We start from the raw sequence: 22355 nt of genomic DNA, 5'->3' as shown, positions 1-22355 counted from the left end.
GAGCCTGCTTCTTCCTCTCCCACTCCCCCTGCTTGTGTTCCCTGTCTCGCTGGCTGTCTCTATCTCTGTCAAATAAATAAATAAAATCTTTAAAAAAAAATAAAAAATAAATAAAATGTTTAGCTATGGAAGTAGGGACACATATCCCACAACAGGCTGAGGCTTTTACATTTTTTCCCCTTATAGGTCATGTTTCTCTAATAGAATAGATTGAGTACTTTTTAAACAATCAGTGGTTTTTACACTATATAAGCTGTGCTTACATTATGAGATGCCATTAAATAAAGGCTCATATTTAATTTCTTTTTGGTTTATTTAATCCATTCCACTTTGCAAACTGATGAAAGCTACTGTACATGTGTGTAGTCAGGGTTTTGCCTTTCTTTTAGCCTCTCCATCTCTTTCTAGCCTGAATGTCAGTGTCTTTTATTTTTCCTTAGAGGTGGTCTAACTGGTACATCAGTCCACACTTGCTTGCAGAGCTTTGTTGAACATACATCAACGAATTCCAGACCTCTCATATATGAGAGCCCAGCATCTCAGTCTATGAGAATGACTGACTGGAAGTACTCAGAAGGCAAAGTATAGATAAAGCAGGGATTCTTAATCTAGGGTCTACCGATAGAATTCAGAGTGTCTATGAACTTGGATGAGGACAAATTTCACTTTTTATTTTCACAAAACTCTAGCTGGAATTTAGCATTTCTTCCAATTATGAATGTCGACAAACTGCCACCTCCCCCTGCCTCACACACAATGGTATTTATTAGCTGTCCCTGTGACTTTGTCACCGGTAGAAACCAGACTTTTCCATAGCTTATTAGAGTCGATGCAGATATCACAAAATATCATTTATACTCATTCCTATTCCACAGTTTGGGGAGTTAACAAACCTGCTCCAGATCACACGATTGTGGTTTTTGTACAATCAACATTCACAGATGTTCACGTGACATCGTTGCTGGCCCCATTCAGCCACCAAACAGTCAAGTTGAAAGTTTGCACATTGCTGACCTAGATATGGAGTTGCTTCCCAGTATTCTATCTATAATGGTTGGTGACAAGGAGATGAATCAAAGACTACTGTACAGTTCAATGATCTTTTTCTAGCTAGCAACAGCACTCTGCACACTGGTATCCTTACAAAATATTTAATTTATATTTACCTCCCTATATTTTAAGCATCATAGTCTATTATACAATTCATTCATTTTCTGTTACTATACCACAATTTTGTGTTTGGAATACCTTGATAACTATATTGCACTATAACTGATTTCCTTCATAATTCTATGTATTTATACAGCAAAAAATATTTTTTTTGAGAAGTGATCTGCAGGCTTCCCCAGAATGCTAAAAAGATCCATCAGCAGAAAAAAGGCTAAGAAGCCCTACTTGAGAGGATTAAAGGGCAACAGGTTTTCGGGAATGAAATATATCCTGAAGCCAAGAAGTCTGTGTACCCAAAGGGAGGGAGGAGGCAGCAGAGAAGCTGTGAGGGGCACGGAAGAGGTTGATGATGGATGCACAGTTTGTCCAGAGAAGGGCTGTCTACCTTACCCATCACCCACTGTTACCCTCAATGTTGTAATTCCTTGAAAACTAGATACCATCCTCTGCTTTTATTTATTTTTATAAAAGATTTTATTTTTATTTTGGTGGGAGGAGGAGCGCAGGGAGAGGGAGAGAGAGAATCTCAAGCAGACTCCCTGCTGAGCACAGAATGCAACACAGGGTTTGATCCCAGGACCTTGAGATCATGACCTGAGCCAAAACCAAGAGTCAGACCCTTAACCAACTGAGCCACTCAGGAGCCCGCATCTTTTGCTTTTAAGAAAGAGACTGTGTACCTGTGGGTTTGGGAATAATGTTCAGAGAGAGAAAAGGAGTAAGAGAAATCTGTATTTTGTTTACACAAGGACGGGGATCCTTAAAAATAACAGGCAGAATCCCTGTTTTATATATAAGAGATTTTAAGGTGAAGTAATGTAAATGATAGTTTTCACACATGACATCATTTGGGGTAGAGTAACTAGGAACTGTTATGTAGAGCTTGTGTATTTGTGTGGGTGAGACAGAGGGAGACACACACACACATACATGCATAGAGAGAGAGAGAGAGAGAGAGAGAGAGAGAGAGAGAGAAATTGATTCAGAGAGAAAATACCAAACAAGGAAACTTAAAACTTTGTCCCATGGCCAAACACGTTAAACCTCTGGAAGAAACTGAAATCTCAGATTAGTGTTTGAGAGACTTGATGAAAGTCATCAAAGTAATGCTCATCATGAAAATAACACTTCAGGTAGTATTAAAATAAGTATTTTCCTGGGGGGCCTGGGTGGCTCAGTTATTAAGCATCTGCCTTCGGTCAGGGCCTGATCCCAGGGTCCTGGGATCAAGCCCCACACTGGGCTCCCTGCTCCACTGGGAGCCTGCTTCTTCCTCTCCCACTCCCCCTGCTTGTGTTCCCTCTCTCGCTGGCTGTCTCCCTCTCTGTCAAATAAATAAATAAAATCTTAAAAAAAAAGAAGAAGAAGTATTTTCCACAGAGGCTTCAAAACACTTGTTTACCTGTCACTTCATTAATTTCACATGAAGTGCAGCAGGAGATTTGGACTTGGTACTACTCTCCACTCTGCAACAGAGGGAGGAGTGGTATGATACACAATAAAGATTGTATCTGGTGTTTAGAGAAGTGACTTTTTGTGGATAACTCACAGCTATTATTTAGCCTTTGGTCCGGAGGAAGGTGGGGTGCAGAGAAGTTTGAGGAGAAGGAGAAAAGTAAGTACTCTTGAGATCTGGATGTGCACCAAATTGGTCTCCTTCTGACAAACACTGATTGAGCTCTGAGCTGTGTGCCAAGCACAGGGGAGGCATGAAAAGGGTCCAAGTCCCCAGTCATGAGTCAGTTGCGGTAGCCAAAATTCTTTCAAATTTAGTACCTGGATTCTCTATTGTGTGAATTACCTAATAGGTCATACTCATCTTAGAAAAACTGGGCAATATAAAGAATTTCTTTCTTCAGTGGACATGGAGCAGGTAAAATCCTATTTGCTATTAGAATTGTGGAAATGTTTGACTTTCATCACATATAAAAAATAACTATTTTTCTTTAAGTGTTTTTCATTCGATGCTACATTTTTTACCCCATATACATTGTGTGTGTGTGTGTGTGTGTGTGTGTGTGTGTGTACAAATGACAAGGCAGAGACAGCAACTTTCCAGGGATAATATCCTTATTCTAGGAGGTTAACAGCTGTCAAAATCTCATCATTTATGAAAATATAAGGGGAATCCTGGGAAGCAGGAATGTTTCACTTAGTCTTACTCTCAAGTTAAAATACCAAACCACAAGATATTTTTGTGTTGTCTTTAATGAGACATTATTTGTGGAACCTTTCCACCTGTGACAATGCATTTGTCAAATAAGACAACAATGGAGGATCTACTTTTTTTTTTAAAAAAAAGGCCAACCAATTATAGTTGTGGATTTTATATTCCTATATCTTATTTCTTAAACTTTCTCTGGCCAATTGCAAACTGTTATCACTAGAGAATACAGCTTAAAAAAAAAACTTGTTAGAAAGTTGGATTTCTTTAAGGTATCATATTTATTTAAAAGCCATAATAAAATGGCTAAATTTAAAATATTGTGCTCTCTCTCCCCTACTTTATGATTAGACTTGACATTGTTTACCCTGTCCTGTACTGGGCAATACTGTTTAGTTTAACAAAGAGAATGATTTTCATGAGCATTTAGGACAAGCTTACAGCCTACGAGGGGCTATACCAAGCATGTTATCTTCATAATCTGTTAATCACAATCACAAGCCTTAAAACTCCCCGCTTCAAGTCAAGTCAGGACTATTACGTGAAATTCGAAGGACCTTTTATCAAGAACACACAGCACAGAAATCTCTTCACACCTGGAGGACACTTGTAATATTTTTAACAATTCAGAACTCCACACAGACTATGAAAAGCAACTGGATTACCCAAATAGGTTAAGAAAATATCATCTCTGACCCATTCACGTAGATGACATAAATACAGAGACTCACAGAACAAACAAGAAGAAGCCATGAAACAGGACTAGGACACTTTTCTTGAATTCAGAGAGATTATTTTATCACGAGATACTACTTTATATCAATTTATATTCTTAATACCAGGATCAGGCAGAAGTTGTTTCTTTAGTGTACCCCTTAAAACACCCCCTGCCATTTGGTTGCTGTCACATGAGCCCTAGTGAGTCTGAATTGCACCACTGTATTTATGTTTTATTATATTTCAAACGCCTGCCTCTAGCATACCTGACACCCTCTTGGAACTCAGAGCAGCTCCAGGCAGCCAGAGGAAATACCAGCAGGCTTTCACTGGGCAGCGAGTACTCCACTGACACGCAGCCCTTCCAGCCCCCTCTCCAGCAGAGACCAGGCCCCCTGGGGCCAGAGCAGCCCCACCGCAGACCCCCACCAGCACAACAGACCTCGATGCTTCTGCCCCAGGCTGCTCATCACCACCGATTTCCTGACTCAAAAGGACCTTGCTTTTCTTTTCAAGGTTAAAAAAAAACACACACCTCTCATAAAACCTTATCTAGAAATAATCAGACCAGAACCCAGAGGGGCTTTAGAGGGGGAAAAAAAATCCCAGAAACCTTTAACTACTAGAGGAAGGAGATGGAAAGCACTGCCATGACAGTGATGAACTTTATCCAGCCGATGAGATCATTAATTATCCGAGTTAATATCTGCGTCTGTGCACTGAATTGTTTTCCTTTTAATACCGGTCATCCCTCCCACCCCCTCTCGCCCCTCACCTGCCAGCCTTCTGTCTCTGGTGTTTTTCCAGATAACATCCAGGGCTCTAGCCGTGGAGTCTCGGATGTGATCGCTAAAGGACCTCCGGAGAGGGGCTCTCAGGGGCCGAGCCATCACGTGGGCCTCGGGGTCCCCCATCCACGCGCAAGGGACTTCAGCGCAGCCCCGGCGCCGCGACCATGTCGGCCTCCTCCTGCCGCCGCTGTCCTTCGCCGGCTGCGGGCTGTCGCTCTGCCGGGCGGCCGGGCTGCGTGCGCGCCGGGCCCGGGGGCGAGCCGCGAGCGAGCCCTGCGCCCTCAGGATCCCGGCATTGCGGCTCGCACTGCGGCCCGGGAAGCGCCGACTGCAGGCGGCCTCCTGGACGGCCGCCAAGCGCGCGGCTGCCACATCTGGAAAGGCTTACAAATGAGCCAGCGACACACTCGCGCAGCGCTCAGGCTGCCTTCTTGGCTATCTAGATGATTCTAGCTTCCTGTGTAATCCAATAACTTGACTTGGTACAAGCTCGGCCGTTCGTCTATTTAATAACTTGTCTCCTTCCCTGGCAAGCCAGGTTAACCTTGCACCTTTGAAGGAAAGGCAGAGCGGGAGGCAAAAAAGGGAGGGAGGGAGACCAGGGGTGGCAGGTAGGGTTCTCTTTGACTTTCAAGGTAAATTTTCATTCACATTTGCATTTGATGAACTCATTTGTGTTTTATTAACTCATGGTTTTAGATGTCTTGGTTCATGACAGAGAAAGTTCAACCTGTAGTTGTGGAGGGAAGGAAGCTACATATGGCCGTAGTGAGCATCCCACAGATCAGTCTGGATTCTCTCTGGGAAATAAGGATACCTGAGTTTTAAAGGAAACACTAACGACCTCCTCATATCTCTCTTCCAACTTTACTTCTACTTACTTTAAGTGGTTTAATCAAATAATTTTAGGTTTTGCCTCTAAATAAGGTTCAAATGTCCCCTGGTTTTGAGAATCTTTTAGTTCCAAGTAAGCAAACTTCATCATTATAACTGCACATCAAAAACTCTCTCCCAAAGAGTAAAAAAACTGCCAAGCACCATGCAATCAAAATATGGCCCAACTGCTTCTTTTACAAGATCTGTTTTTTTGAGTTTCTAAAATGCCCAATAAATCTATTTCCTTGCCAATGAATTTGGCTGATTTTCTGCTTTTTAATGCAGTATTAATCCTCTCCTCTCTCACTCTCCCTTAAATGCCATCTTTTAACTTTCAAGGTTTGGCATGGAGGCTTACTATTGGCATCACGATAGTATCTCAGGGCCAGTTCATAACCTCTGTGAAATTAGAAAATGCTGTAAAAGCACTTCGTAAATTGCAAGGTACCATGTGAATACTAATTATTATCATAATTATTTTTATACATGAAATCCTTGTCAACCCACACTGATCTCCTAAGTTAAATTTCTACAGCATGCAACCTCTTTCTCATCAACTTTGACAACTCAATTATACAAAGGATGATAATTAAAATAGTGAACTTGTGCTCATGAGTTATAACTAACACTTGTGCACTGCTTATTAGTAACCCACATGTCTTCGCTCATATTGTCCCCAAACTGTTAAAGCTCATGAGTGTCTCCAACTGAGAATGTGCATCTTGATATTGTCTTCTTTGCCTTATCATTGGGCTGGGCATAGATCAGGAGATAACAAGTACTAACTGCTGAGGTATGCAGACCTCTGTGCCCCGTGGGAGCCAATCCTGAGGGAAAATTCTCCATTAAAAAAATCTCAAAATATTTGATTGCCTAATACACGGCTCCATTTTAAAACAAAATACTGGAAGTCTGTGTGTGTGTATGTGTGTGTGTACATATATGTTTCTCATTCAAAGAGGTCTGGGCACCTTGAAACAGGCTGACTCATTTCTGGTCAGGTTGAACAGGGCAGGTGTGTTTGTAGAGGAACAGTGTGAAGTAACCATAGCGTAAGTACTGAGCCCCACTCTGCTAGGCATGGGGAAGATGAGGATGAGTAAGATATCGACTCTGTCTTTGAGCAGAAAGCCCACTGACCACAAATCATTTCAAAATAGTGTCATAAATTATATGATGAAAGCATGTACCAGGTGTTATGGTAGCACAAAGAAGGAACAGGTAGCTTGGATTCCTAACTCCTCTTAAGCACTGACCTCACCTAAATTTCCAGTCTAGATTTATAACCTAGGACCATTCCCAGCACGAGTATCAACAGCTGATTGTATGAGTCATGCAAAGTGACTATAATGGCATGAAGTTTTTCTATACCTAAACACAGAACAGGAAACAGCATTTATTGAGTATCTTTGACATACCAAAAACTCTTCTAGCACTGTAGATAGATAGACCCACGTATATAGACCCCTATGGGTATTATTATCTCCTCTTTAGAGATGAGGAAGCTGCAGGGCAGAGAGAAGAGATTTGAGAAAGGTGAGAGAGTAAATGCCAGACCTAGGATTCATACCCAGAGCTGTCTGCATTCAAAGCTCATTAGCCTCCCAATCACCTCGATTGCTCATAAATTAATGACAGTGATGATAATGTCCCATTAGGGTTTATCTAGGCTCAGCTGATACTAAGCTACAGGCCAAAACTCTTTAATCTTAGCCAAATAAAATTACCACTGGGCCCATGGTGTGAAAGAAGCCTGAGTCTCAGAGGGGTTTTAGATGATCCCAGCTATGAAAATTGAAGGGCGGTGAGTCAAGAGAACAAAGGCCTAGTCAACACATATTGCTTAATGATAGGACACTCAGGTCTGGTCTGATCTCCAGTGTTCTAAAATACCCTGCTTCTCTTCTGTGACACGCTCTTTCAAAGACAATACTCTTAGTACTTCACTGTAGCTCATCTCAGCAGGTATTTAAAAAGCCTACTTATTCTAAACATAGGCTCCATTTGGTAGAACAGTCCATAGACCTAACCTAAGACGGGTGTGTGTGTGTGTGTGTGTGTGTATTTTTTAAAGGAAACTGACCAGCCTAAATGTATTGACAGACTATTGGAGAAGGGGAGCACAGCTATGTTTTCAAACAAGGTGGGCTTTAATTATTGATTTTATCATATTCCAAAGTAGGGCTGGCAATTTACCCCTCATTTCTAAAAACTCATTAAATTCAAATTTCATTGTAAAGATATTTCAACTCCTTGTAAATGAGTCTCAGCCACGTATCATGGGTATGGTGTAAAAATTGATACACTGCCAATTTTACATTTTTTTAATTTTTTGCTTTCTGGCTGTATTTATGGGCCATTAGAAGAAATTAGAAGATGTGCTTTTCAAAATTCACCATTTATAGAATAAGTCCTCAAGTTTTATTTCCACAAATTTCAAATAATCCAAGTCTCTTCTGACTGAGAGGTGAGGATAGTATACCATAATTAATGTTATCTCAGCTTGGCAGATGGGGAAAGTGGGAATATGAGAAGTTTATTGATTTTTTTCAAGATTCTGCTGGGAATTATAAGAGAAATGAAGATAGCAGCATTATGTTTTGATTGCTTTTCAGTTCCTTTTTCTTGTGTTACAGGGCTAGTTTCAGCCATTGGTGGAGCTGCTCTCTGACCTGGGGGACTCTTGTTTGTATATTAAGCCAGAGACTCTTGTTCAAGTATGTCCCTAATATTTACCATCTAAGAAAACCATTCCATTTTGGTAATGTATTATAGATTTTTTTTCTAATTTTGTCTAATTTATAATTTTTGTCTTCTTCAAAAAATTTTTCAATTTTATAATGTTTCTAGGTCCCATACGCTTTGATCTAATGTTAGGGACACCTTCTTTTCCAAGCTTGTATAGGATAAATCTACTTTGGTCTTATGGCCACTCTTATTTGCTGATGCAACTCATTTAAACCTCCTTTGGAGTAATTAGAACATTAGGATTAACCAAAGTGCTAGTAGATTCTTTCAAAATAGTATGACAAATGATGGGAAATGAAATGTTTATTAAGAGTCAATGCCATGCTTAGATCTGGGTCTTTGGAACAGGAAGGAAATCATTAAAACCCTATTTGGTTAAGCCCTGTGAGAGACCTAGCCCCTGCAACAGGACAACAGGTTAAGTGAATGACAGTGGCTATCTGGCATAATAGGTCTGCACAGGGCTGTTGCTCCACAAAAGGACTTCTCCGTTCTGTATCTACGTCTCCAAAAGCCCATGACAAAATTCGTAGTATGAAGCTTCTGTAACTCTGAGGACTATATAAATGGATTCTATTTTCTCCAATGAAGAACACCTAGCATATAGGTTACATGCTGCCAATCTCTGTTTTCATTTTGAATTTTGTTTATTTGGCATGACCATCTTGAGTACAATTGCTCTGGGGCAAGTGGCAATTTTATCTGCTCCTACAATTGGAACCCTAAGGATTACATTCAGTTTTGGTTGAGAATCTCCTCTGCGATAAATTGTTAAATATTTTCAACCGAAGCGTTCAAGGCAAGGTTGTTTACACTATCAATTAGGTATCTATTGATGCTTGATAGACCAACAGACCACAAGGAGAATTTTCTTCAAGTTGGTGATCTTGATTATCAACCTGAGGGCAGACAAGAGTCTCCTTGGAAGGCAAGAAGAAAATCTTTGAATCTATGTCTATTTATATAGCTCTCTGAGTTTTTCTATTTTTCTAATAGAGCACACAAGGACAGTTATTTATGGATAAAATTTATAAATAAGTGTATATTTTGGGGTTCTATGCTCTGTAACTAATGGGAGTTAGTGATCAAAGATGTCCACAGACTATTTCTCTACAAGTCCTGATATATCCAAAATCACACTGTCTTTCGGAGTAAAATCAACTTGTTGGGGGAATATTGTTGAATAAATGTATAAGGGTGTAATAAAACAAGAAGTGAATATGAGGAAAGAAAAATGTTCTTTTCTTCCTGAAACAATAATAACTTCTTTCCTTTTTAACTACTGAATATCATTACTAACTGCTTTCTGAAACACAGTTCTTCACCTGCGCTGAGAAAAGCCACTTTGTCTTTGAGAAAGGAAACTGCTTTATGCTGAATGTTCGTGTTCTCCTCCAAATTCGTATGTTGAAACCTAATCCCCAATGTGATGGTATTAGAAGTTGGGGTCTTTGGGAAGTAATTAGGCCATGAGAGTCAAGCCATTTTGAATGGGATTAGTGCCCTATAAAAGAGAACCTGGGGTACTCCTTGCCCCTTCTTCATGTGAGGGCTCAGCAAAAAATGGTGCCTATGAACCAGGAAGTAGGTCCTCACCGGACACCAAATCTGCTGGCACCTTGATCAACTTCACAGCCTCTAGACTGTGAGAAAAAAACTTCTGTTGTTTATAAGTCACCCAGTTTATGGCATTCTGTTAAAGCAGCCCAAATAGACTAAGGCAGAGACAGACCTTATCTCAGCCTTGCCCCTTGACAGCTTTGTGATCTTAGTTCAGCATTTTCACAATTGCTAAAAAGGGGATTGACTAGATCCCTGATTCTGGTACAGAAGGCGAGATGGAAGTAAAGCATACAGAATCCCATAGGATGGGACCTGTCCTACTGTAGTGGGGTAGGACTTCAAAAAGGTTAAAACAAAAAGGTTAAACAACTCTACTGGGGTAGGTGGTCTCATTCCTCTTCTAAAAAGTAGCTGCACAGAATCGAACATATTAGTAAATTAATTGGCCATTTTTATACTTTCCTCAAGCTATTTTCAAGTTGCTTTGAATATGTTTCTTTGGAGTTGTTCACTTGTTTGTTTTAGTTTACTCCTCTCTCAATTATTTCCTTTCCATTTTTTGTTGATTAGTTCACTCTAGATTTCTATATTAGTAATTTTGGCAGAAAGACAGGAAAAAGTACTAGAGAATGGGAACAGGAAGTCGTGACGCTCCCAGAATTTTTTTAATGTAATGGTTTCAGATTTTCTTTTCTGTGTCATGATTTCAAAAGTTTAAAATATTTTTAATTCTATAGAAAAATCAACAAGGATGCATCACCAATACTAGTGCTAAGGAAATAATACATCTATAATTTATATTGCCTTAGCAAAGGATAGAATATCTACTGGTAAAATAAATTTTAGACATAGCTAAAACTTTAGGAGGAAATTTAGCAAGAAAATTCCCTTGCTCTTATTCTTCATTTTCTTTTATTCCTTTTATTCTTCCTTTCCTCATTTTACTCTCCTATTGTTTATTCTTCACAGGATAAAATTCCAGAATATTATGAATTAAAGTAGTCCAACATTATGGCATAGAATTACAGTGATGTAATTTCTCTGCTTACTAAGATTTAGCGTATATTATGACTATTTGAATTGCTTTTAAATTGTATTTATTTCAATTCATACTAGCTTTATACGTATCTTTATGTTGACATTGGAACCAAAAAAATCAACTTCTTGCTGATTCTGAATAAAAGACTTCTGTCTGAGAAACAAAAATAAATATTCAAATGCTTTGTTTTACTTTCATGTAAACTCACTGTCACAAGTTTCTATAAAGAAGGCCAGATGTTGATTATCTTTTGGATCTTAACAATTATCAATAGCCTCTAATAACATGCTATACTAATAATAAAATCGAAAGCAATTTGGGATAATGACTGAATGGTATACTCGAGCATATGCATTCAGGGATAATTTTGAAGTCAGACCAAACAGGAACACAAATATTCTTCTATGTTAATATAACCTATCGATTGTACCTTTTCAACCATATTAATAATAAATGTTATTTATTAATAGGACCCCGAAAACACTGCCAGTACCAATAGGTTTGAATGTTTTCATAGTTATTTTACAGGTTGCCTTAGCTTTTTTCCATGAAGGGATCCTGATGATATATAACCACCCCCACCACACACAAAATACAAAACAATGTTTTTCAGAAATTGCATAATAGGTAATGCAGGAGTGTGATTTCTGAAAGAGAGTTAAAAAAAAAAAAAAAAGATGAGCTCTACCATGGCTCCAGCTTACTGCCTAGGGGTATTTTCTGGCCACAAAGTAGAGAGAGGAAAACCAAACATAACCTGAGAATCTTGAGGTAACAGACATCAGAGGTTATGGAGACTGAGGCAGCTAGAATTTCCAAGTCCGACCACTAAAGAAAAGAGAGCAACATTGTGAGCTCTGCAGATTTGCAGAGGAGTCTCCCCAAGTCTTTGACTGAACATTGATCTGCACAGATGTAGAAGGAACTTTCCCAAACTTGAGGAAAAAATATTGGAAGTCAACAGGCAGATAACACCCTGGAGCTCACACGGGGCTGGGATTAGTTTCTGTTTCCACCAGTCAGCATGATGAGACCTCATGTAATGTGGGGCCTTGGATAGAATCCCTAGAAGGGTCATGTCTTAGTAGGGGGACTAAATTGGCCTTAGAATAATGGCTGCTCTGGACCTGCCAGCAGAAGAAAGAAAATAATAAAGATAAGAGCAGACATAATTGAAATTGAAAATAAACAACAGAAATTAAAAGATGGTTCTTTGGAAAGATCAGTGAAATTGACTAATCTCTAGTCAGATTAACTAGAAATATAAAGTGACTTTAAGGGACACCTGGGTGGCTCAGTCAATTAAGCATCTGTCTTTGGCTCAGGTCATGAATCCCGCATTGAGCTCCTTTCTTAGTGGGGAGCCTGCTTCTCCCTCTGCCTATGGCTCCCCCTGCTTGTCTGCTCTCTCTCTTTCTCTCTCTCTCTGACAAATAAATAAAATCTTTCAAAAAAAGTGAATCTAACACAATTGAAGGTTAATATACAAAAATCAATTATATTTCCATATACTAGCAATAAACAATTAGTAAGTCTCATTTATAACATGATAAGAAATATGAAATACTCAGAGACAGATTTAACAAATATGCGTACCCAAACTTATACACTGAATGCTTTATAAAATATTATTAAGAGAAATTAAATACCTAAATAGAGACATATATCATGTTCATGGATTTGAATACTCAGTACTATTAGGATATCAATTCTCCTCATACTAATCTATAAAATCAATACCAATCAATCAAAATTCTAGAAGTTCTTTTCTTTTTAACTGACAAGCTAATTCTAAAATTTATATGGAAATACAAAGGACCTAAATGAACCAAATTTTTTTTTGAAAAATGAGGTGCAATGTTGGAGGATTTACATTTCTTGACTTCAAGACTTATAAATCTATAGTAATCAAAATAGTATGATACTGATTTAAGGATAGGCATATAGACCAATGGGACAGAATAAAGATTTTGGAAATAGGTCCATACAACATGTTCAGCTGATTTTTGATAAAGATGTCAAGGTAAATCAAAGGGGAACAACAAATGGTGCTAGGACAACTGGATGCCATATGGAAAAAAAATGAACTTCAACCCTGATCTTACACATTAAACAAACATTAAGTCTAAATGGACCATGAACCATAGTAATAATTTAAAGGTAAAACTGTAAGACTTGTACAGGAAATTTTGTGGCCTTAAGTTAGGCAAAGCTTTCTTAGGATCCAATAAAAAATGGATAAATTCGAACAAAAAATCCTTTTGTCCTCTTAAAAATACTGCAAAGGAAAGAAAAAGTCAAGCCACTGGCTGGGAGAAAATATTTACAAAACATATATCCAGAATATATAAAGAGCCCTATAATTTAATTTAACAAAAAGACAAATAACCAGATTATAAAAAATGGGCAAAAATTTTGAAAGGACATTTTGTAAAAGAAGGTATATGAATAGCTAATAAGTACATGAAGATATTCAATCTCATTAGTCATTAGGGAAATGCAAATTAAAATCACACTGAGTTACCACTACACACTGAAATTAAAAAGACTAACCATATCAAGTGTTGGGTAGGATGTGGGACAACTGGAATTCCTATATATTGCTGGTGGGAATGTAAAATGGTTTAACCAATTTGAAAGTTTGAAAGTCTTATAAAAGTTAAACATACCCTGACCAACTAAATCCACTCAGGTATTATTCAAAAGAAATGATAAACATATGTATGTACAAACACTTGTATGATAATAATGGCAGCACCTTCTTCCATTCACAGATAATTCTATAAAAGACACAACTACAGTGATAGAGACTAGCTCAGTGCTTGCCAGAGGCTGGGAATGAGGGTGAGGGTGGGATGAGATTCACTATAAGGTACATGAGGGTTATTTTCAGGGTGATAAAAAAAAGTAAAATGATAAATGGAAATATTTTCAACATAAATAACCAATAGAGTGTTAATATCTATACTAAAGCACTTCCACAAATTTAAAAAAAAAAAGCAAAATAGAAACAACCCAATGGGAAAAAAAATTAATGGATTTTATGAGAAAGCATTTTACAGAATTTAAAGAGGTAACAGAATTGGGAAATAAAATCTTAGGGTTCAAATTCTGATATCACTGAAAATTTTGGGATAAAAGCGAATCATCAAAACTCTGAATCTTAGAAAATCAGATGTAAGTCTTCACAGAGAGGTGGGGAGGGATCTGCTGCTTAGAGTGTGATTACTGGCTTGGAGTGTGTATGGAATGTATATATGGAAATAATATCCCAGTGCTGTTACTGGGTCAAATTGTATGAGAGAGGGGCGCCTGGGTGGCGCAGTCCTTAAGCATCTGCCTTCGGCTCAGGGCGTGATCCCAGCGTTCTGGGATTGAGCCCCACATCAGGCTCCTCCACTAGGAGCCTGCTTCTTCCTCTCCCACTCCCCCTGCTTGTGTTCCCTCTCTCGCTGGCTGTCTCTATCTCTCTGTCAAATAAATAAATAAATAAATAAATCTTTAAAAAAATTGTATGAGAGAGTTTTATAATAAGGCACTTTAGATATTATTAATAATAAAATTTATTTTAATGGGATCATGAAAGACTCATTCTGTGTTGAAAATTTATTAGTATAATTTCATGTGATGTTATTAGTATTGGCATCTTATTAACCAAAACAATAAAAAGATTTCAACTCAATAAAGACATTACTATTGGATTCCACTATTCTATTAGGATATGTTATTTGTGTGGATACATATTCCTTTCCGGGGCACCTAATGGAATCTTAAAAATATAATTATTTAGGTAAACAGGTATTTTGCTAACATTAGCAGAAAAAGAACATATAATTTTCACAGTCTCTTCCTGATAAATAGGAAGCCAAAAATCTCTTCTCAATTATTTTAAGCAAGAAAAAATAGGAAAAAAACCCATGAAACTCTTACTCTTCTGACTGTCATAAAAAAGCTAAATAAATACAAGTCAGGAGAAGAAAGTAAAAAAGAAAAGTTTTGAGAGAAGGAAAAATAGTAGAATTAAGGGAGATGGAACTTCTTTGCATAAATTATGCTGTACAGGAAGTGGCAGTTTGCAAACTTCACCTGCAGAAAAGGAATTTGCAGAGAAGATTGAGCATACTCCTTACTGAAGAAAAAAGCAGATGATGAAGGGCAGTGGAGACTGTTAGCAAGTGCTTCCTTTGGACAAATTCCTTTTTCTTGTTTTTTTACTTACCTACTTAATTAATTAATGTTAATGAGGGAAGATGCTCATTAACAGACTTAAGAAACGTGGCACCTGCACTGCTTCCCTAATCTTGGATTGGTGACTCAGGCGGGATGTGGGGGAGGAGGTTCTGACCCTAATTTTCCCTCACACTCACTATTGTCTTGGGCTTTTGGTCTTTGAGACTTTTCGGTGTGGAGGCCAATGGATGGTCAGAGTCCGGTCAGAGATGAGCACAGAAATCTAAAGGAAGCATTTAGAAACTTCTAATAGTAGTTGGACAGAGTAATTTTATCTCTGTTGAATCTAATGATAAAACACTGGCTTCTATGTTTTATGTTTTCCCCCCAATTTTATTTTCTAGTACTCTATTTTCATTATATTTTAAAATGGTATGTGTCTCCAGGACAGTGGGGGAAAAAAAGGGTCATCATAAACAGTTGAGGAAAACTTGCTCTAAATATATGTATAAAATATCTACAGATAATAATTACTCGAGTGTTTCAATGGGTGATACTTTAGCTCCCATGTGTCTAGATGGAGAGAAAAGATAAAAACACTGTTCTGTGAAGCATTTAATCAGCCTCTGAATGAAACAATTGTTGGTATTCGCACATTTCTTAATATTTGTTATTTACACGGAAGAGCAACATGGTAAGCATTCTTAACATCTCAAATTGGAAATTGGAAAAAAAATGTGTAAAGGAAATGGCAGCATTTTTGCTTTTGCAGTTTCATGCAGAATGCGTGGTTCACACCTGGTACCAAGACTGTAGATCATCAGTGATGCAAGAACATTGCAAACTGAAATAGTCAAAGAAAAACAAAGGATGGATGGTGGCAGGAAACAGAGCAGGCAAATTTGTCATTTAAGTGTAAAACATGATTTCTCTAAAGTAAACCTCTTTATCTGACTTGTTTTTAGGAAATGGTTAGCATTTCTTAGGAGGATGATTTGCTCTAAAATCTGAAAACTGGAGATCTTTAGAAGAAGGTATTTTCATTAGTTCTCTAAATTCATATATCTCTTCCTTATTTAATGTTATCACTTATTATTTATTATCATGAGCAAAGGTTGAATTACAATAAAGAAGAATTCAATTTTTAAGAATATCACCAAAAGCAAAAGCACAACTCAAAAGCTTTTGACTTTCTTTTCCAACCTCATTTGCTAAATCCCCTGTAATACATACATATCAAAAGTCCTTATAAATAGTGATTATAGTTATTATCTAATGGGTTTCTGGTATTGTAGTACATCATCTAAAAAAACTGGGGGTGTCTAGGTAGCTCAGGTGGTTAAGCATCTGACTCCTGATTTAGGCTCTGGTCATGATCTCAGGATTGTGAGATCTAGCCCCACCTAGGCTCTGCACTCTGTGTGGAACCTGCTTGGTGTTCTCTCTCCCCCTCCCCCTTGCCCCTCCCCCCCTCTAAAAAAATACAAAGACTGTTTCTGCCTCTTTTTCCTTTCCTACTGACTATAGAGTTTAGAATAAGTATGTCTCGGTCTTTGCAGCTGGGATAGTATTGCTGATTAATAAAATTTACTATCCTTAGTTAAAGTTACAATCACTCTCCAAGGCCTGATGAGTCTNTTTTAAGAATATCACCAAAAGCAAAAGCACAACTCAAAAGCTTTTGACTTTCTTTTCCAACCTCATTTGCTAAATCCCCTGTAATACATACATATCAAAAGTCCTTATAAATAGTGATTATAGTTATTATCTAATGGGTTTCTGGTATTGTAGTACATCATCTAAAAAAACTGGGGGTGTCTAGGTAGCTCAGGTGGTTAAGCATCTGACTCCTGATTTTGGCTCCGGTCATGATATCAGGATTGTGAGATCTAGCCCCACCTAGGCTCTGCACTCTGTGTGGAACCTGCTTGGTGTTCTCTCTCCCCCTCCCCCTTGCCCCTCCCCCCCTCTAAAAAAATACAAAGACTGTTTCTGCCTATTTTTCCTTTCCTACTGACTATAGAGTTTAGAATAAGGATGTCTCGGTCTTTGCAGCTGGGATAGTATCGCTGATTAATTTAATAAAATTTACTATTCTTAGTTAAAGTTACAATCACTCTCCAAGGCCTGATGAGTCTGGACCCATCCCATTTTTCCAGTTTTCTCTCCTTCCAAACACAAACTCCATGCTCCAGCTGGCCGGGCTACTAAATTGCATCACTGTGCCGTGTGCATTCCCACTGTTCTAACTTTGCCAACAGTCTTCCGTGCTTAGAATTGTCTCTGATCTCCCTTTCCAGTTTTTCAAGGCTTTCCTTTCCTCCGTATCCTCTCTGGACCACTCCAGCTAAGTGAACTCTCTCAGCTCAATGTCTATGGTGTCTTCAGTATCTTGCTACTTAACTGTTACAAATTATCTTGCTCAGCAGGCTGGAAGCATTCTGAAGGCATGTGTTCTCAAAGTCTAGCTCAAGGAAATCCCTGGACAACAGGAGGAGCAGGAAGAGCAGCACACATCAACCCACTTATTCCCAGTCCTTGTTGCCTTTACCACTGGCCCACAGCTTTCTAGTGGAGGGNGAGGAACAGGAAGAGCAGCACACATCAACACCACTTATTCCCAGTCCTTGTTGCCTTTACCACTGGCCCGCAGCTTTCTAGTGGAGGAGGGAGGGAGTGCGAGAGAAAGAGGGGATCCAAGAGAGTTGGATGGGCTGACATTTGGCTGGACTGGGGTTAACCTGGAGCAAGGAAAATACATTCCACTAAGGGCAAGCTGAGGATTGTAGTCTTACTGAAGAATTAAAACATTTATATTAGTTTTCAGCAATATGTGGTACTGATTTTTCAGGGTCAATTGGGCTGTTTCTAGGATTATAAAATTTTGAAAATTAGGTAATGTTTGTTGTCTCATTTCCCCACGTCCCTCCATGAACATCTTCACACCTGAGATCTCGCCCTTTTCCCTAAGTCATTCAGTACTTTTGCCATCTGACTGTCCAGAGTCACCACTGGATGGTGGTTTATTTCTTTCTCACAGTCTCATAGAGATCAGAATTCTATTATATGGGTTCTTGATAATATTCGCTGGGCTGTTTCAAGAGGAAGTTTATCCCTAGAAGAGGAGGAGGAAGTATAGAGCTGTAGAAAAATTTAAATATACAATATCCCAGGGGTGCCTGGGTGGCACAGCGGTTAAGTNTTTCTCACAGTCTCATAGAGATCAGAATTCTATTATATGGGTTCTTGATAATATTCGCTGGGCTGTTTCAAGCGGAAGTTTATCCCTAGAAGAGGAGGAGGAAGTATAGAGCTGTAGAAAAATTTAAATATACAATATCCCATGTATAGAGACATTATACAGGATTTGTCTTTGTCTGACTTACTCCACTTAGTATAATATCATCGAGGTCCATCCATGTTGTCACAAATGTAAGATTTCTTTCTTTTTTATGGCTAAGTAGTGTGTGTATACACACACACACACACACACAAATACATACACACATATAATTCACCCATTGACAGGTTATTTCCATATCTTGGCTATANTCAGGCTCCTCCGCTATGAGCCTGCTTCTTCCTCTCCCACTCCCCCTGCTTGTGTACCCTCTCTCGCTGTCTCTATCTCTATCGAATAAATAAATAAAATCTTAAAAAAAATATACAATATCCCATGTATAGAGACATTATACAGGATTTGTCTTTCTTTGTCTGACTTACTTCAATTAGTATAATGTCATCGAGGTCCATCCATGTTGTCACAAATGGTAAGATTTCTTTCTTTTTTATGGCTAAGTAGTGTGTGTATACACACACACACACACACACACACACACACAAATATACATACACACACATAATTCATCCATTGACAGGTTATTTCCATATCTTGGCTATATATCTTTTTAAATTAGTATTTTCATTTTTAAGATAAATATCCCAAAGCAGAATTACTCAATCATATGGTGGTTCTATTTTTAATTTTTTGAGGAACCTGTTTTCCATAGTGGCTGCACCAATTTACATTCCAACCAACAATGCATACAAGGTTCCCTTTTCTCCACATCCTTGCCAGCACTTGTTATTTCTACTTTGTGATAATAGCCATTCTAACAGGTATGAAGTAATATCTCATTGTGGTTTTGATTTTCATTTCCTTGATGATTAATGAAGTACAGCATCTTTTTATGTACCTGTTGGTCATCTGCATGTCTTTTATTAGTAAAAAAAAATGTCTATTCAGATCCTCTACTCATATTTTAATTGAGTTGTTTATTTATTTATTTATTTGCTTGTTTTTTTATTGAGGTGTTATGAGTTCTTTATATATGTTGGTTATTAGCTCCTTATCAGTATATGATTTGCAAATATTTTATCCCATTCAGTAGGTTGTCTTTTTGTTCTGTTGACGGTTTTCTTTGCTGTGCAGAAACTTTTTAGCTTGATATAGTCCTGCTTACTTATTTTTGCTTTTGTTGTCCGATTAAAAAAATCATCACCATGACTTACATGAAGGAGTTTACTGCTTATGTTTTCTCCTAGGAGTTTTATGGATTCAGGTCTTATATTTAAGTCTTTAATCCATTTTTAGTTAATTTTTGTGTATGGTTTAAGAAAATAGTCCAGTTTCATTCTTTTGCATGTGGCTGTCCAGTTTTCCCNGAGCCCGATGTGGGGCTCGATCCCATAACACCGGGATCACGCCCTGAGCCGAAGGCAGACGCTAAACCGCTGTGCCACCCAGGCGCCCCTGCATGTCTTTTTTTAGTAAAAAAAATGTCTATTCAGATCCTCTACTCATATTTTAATTGAGTTGTTTTATTTATTTATTTGCTTGTTTTTTTATTGAGGTGTTATGAGTTCTTTATATATGTTGGTTATTAGCTCCTTATCAGTATATGATTTGCAAATATTTTATCCCATTCAGTAGGTTGTCTTTTTGTTCTGTTGACGGTTTTCTTTGCTGTGCAGAAACTTTTTAGCTTGATATAGTCCTGCTTACTTATTTTTGCTTTTGTTGTCCGATTAAAAAAATCATCACCATGACTTACATGAGGGAGTTTACTGCTTATGTTTTCTCCCAGGAGTTTTATGAATTCAGGTCTTATATTTAAGTCTTTAATCCATTTTTAGTTAATTTTTGTGTATGGTTTAAGAAAATAGTCCAGTTTCATTCTTTTGCATGTGGCTGTCCAGTTTTCCCAACACCATTTTTTGAAGAGACCATCCTTTCCCCATTGTATATTCTTGGCTCATTCGTTGCAAATTTATTGACCATATATACATAGGTTTATTTCTGGGTTATTCTATTCTATTCTATTCTATTCTATTCTATTCTATTCTATTCTATTCTCTATTTTTCTGTTTTTATATTGGTACCACACTATTTTAATCACTTCATAATATAGTTAAAATCAGGGAGGGTGAAGCCTCTAGCTTTGTTCTTCTTCCTTAAGATTGCTTTGGCTATTTGGGATTTTTTTATGATTCCATATAAATTTTGGGACTATTTGTTCTATTTCTATGAAAAATGCCATTGGAATTTTGATAGGAAATGCATTAAATCTGCATGTTGCTTTGGGTAGTATAGACGTTTTAACAATATTAATTCTTCCAATCCATGAACACATGAAATCTTTTTATTTATTTGTGTCTTTTTCAATTTCTTTCATCAATGTCTTGTAGTTTTCAATATATAGGTCTTTCACCTCCTTGGTTAAATTTATTCCTAGGTATTTTATCCTTTTTGATGCAATTGCAAATGGGATTGTTTTCTTAATTTCTCTTTCTGATAGTTCATTATTAGTGTATAGAAATGCAACAAATTTTTATTAATTTTGTATCCTGCAACTTTACTGAATTCATTTATTAGTTCTAACAGTTTTCTAATGCAGTCTTTAGGGTTTTCTATATATAACATCATGGCATCCGAAAATAGTGACATTTTTACTTTTTCCTTTCCAACTTGGATGCCTTTTATTACCCCTCTCCCCCCTTCTTCTTCTGCCCAGTTGCTCTGGGTAGGACTTCTGATTACTCTTACTACTTTAACATGTTGTTATCTTTAGTTGATTGGATAATGATTAGGGTGACTAGTGGCAAATATGTGAATATATGACATAAGATGGCATCTTCCATTACTTTGCTTATTCAATAAACTTTTCACATGTATCTTTTCTCTCATTTTGACTGTAAGCTCTTTGAGGAAAGTGTCTTAAATAGTTTTATAAGTCCAGTACATTATTTGGTAAAAATAGACATTCGGAGATATTTTTGGTTATATTTATAACACAATATAAACTTTCACTAGTCATTCAGTGTCACGATCATTTGTCTTAAGCTTTAGGATTTTGTTATGCAGTACAAACTTCGAAGTACGTATTAAGACTGGATGCATATGGAGGAAGAATAAATGGGAAACTTTCATTGACATTAACCAGTGATGCCTCAACTTTATTGTGGACAAGAACTGTCTGGGGAGTGTATCTTTGAGATTCTTGAGCCTATGAGATTCTGAGTCAGCAGGCCTGGAGATATCTAGGAATTTAAATTCTTAAAGAAGCATTCTAGAAAATTATGAGACATATTTTAACAAACATTGCATTAAAAAGGTATGATTTTCTTTTCTTTTTTTTAAAAGACTTATTTATTTATTTTAGAGAGAGAGAGAGAAAGAGAGAGAGAGTTAGTGGGGGGAGAGGGAGAGGGAGAGGGTGATATAGGATCTCAAGCAGGCTCCATGCAGAATGTGGAGCTTGATGGGGGACTTGATCCCAGGACTCTGAGATCACGACCTGAGCCAAAACCAAGAGTCAGAGGCTTAACCAATGAGCTACTCAGGTGCCCTGGTATGCCTTTATTTTCAAATTACAAATGCTGTTTTTCTTTCAAGCAAAAAAAAAAAAATTGAGTGTCCTGTTGGTGCAGGACATTTAAAGATAAACTGGACATGGATTTTAAGATGTAATAAGGAGAATGAGGCTTAGTAATCATAATGAAGAACATAAAGGAATAAACATCTTATGAGAACTTCAAGTCTAGTATTTGAGAGTTCTGGGGAAAAGGGCTTATTTCAGAGCAGAGGAGGTAATGGAAGGCTTCAAAGGGGAGGTAA

General features: G+C 37.7%; 1 protein-coding gene across 2 annotated transcripts in view; it reads right to left on the bottom strand.

The window, feature by feature from the left end:
* The window catches only part of LOC100470350 (rho GTPase-activating protein 7), a 283783-nt gene that overhangs the window by 166333 nt on the left and 95095 nt on the right, over window positions 1–22355 (bottom strand). The window contains exon 1 of one of the 2 annotated variants that reach the window (XM_034647676.1): window positions 4827–5227. The exons of the other annotated variant lie outside the window; for it this stretch is intronic. Coding sequence (XP_034503567.1) covers window positions 4827–4965 — 139 coding nt within the window. The 5' untranslated portion in view covers window positions 4966–5227. Of the gene's footprint in view, window positions 1–4826; window positions 5228–22355 lie in introns of those variants that run through there. 2 annotated transcript variants of the gene reach the window in all.

The sequence above is a fragment of the Ailuropoda melanoleuca genome, chromosome 18 (genome assembly GCF_002007445.2).
Source record: "Ailuropoda melanoleuca isolate Jingjing chromosome 18, ASM200744v2, whole genome shotgun sequence".
Lineage (NCBI taxonomy): Eukaryota > Metazoa > Chordata > Mammalia > Carnivora > Ursidae > Ailuropoda > Ailuropoda melanoleuca.
This window is presented reverse-complemented; position numbering and strand designations above follow the sequence as displayed.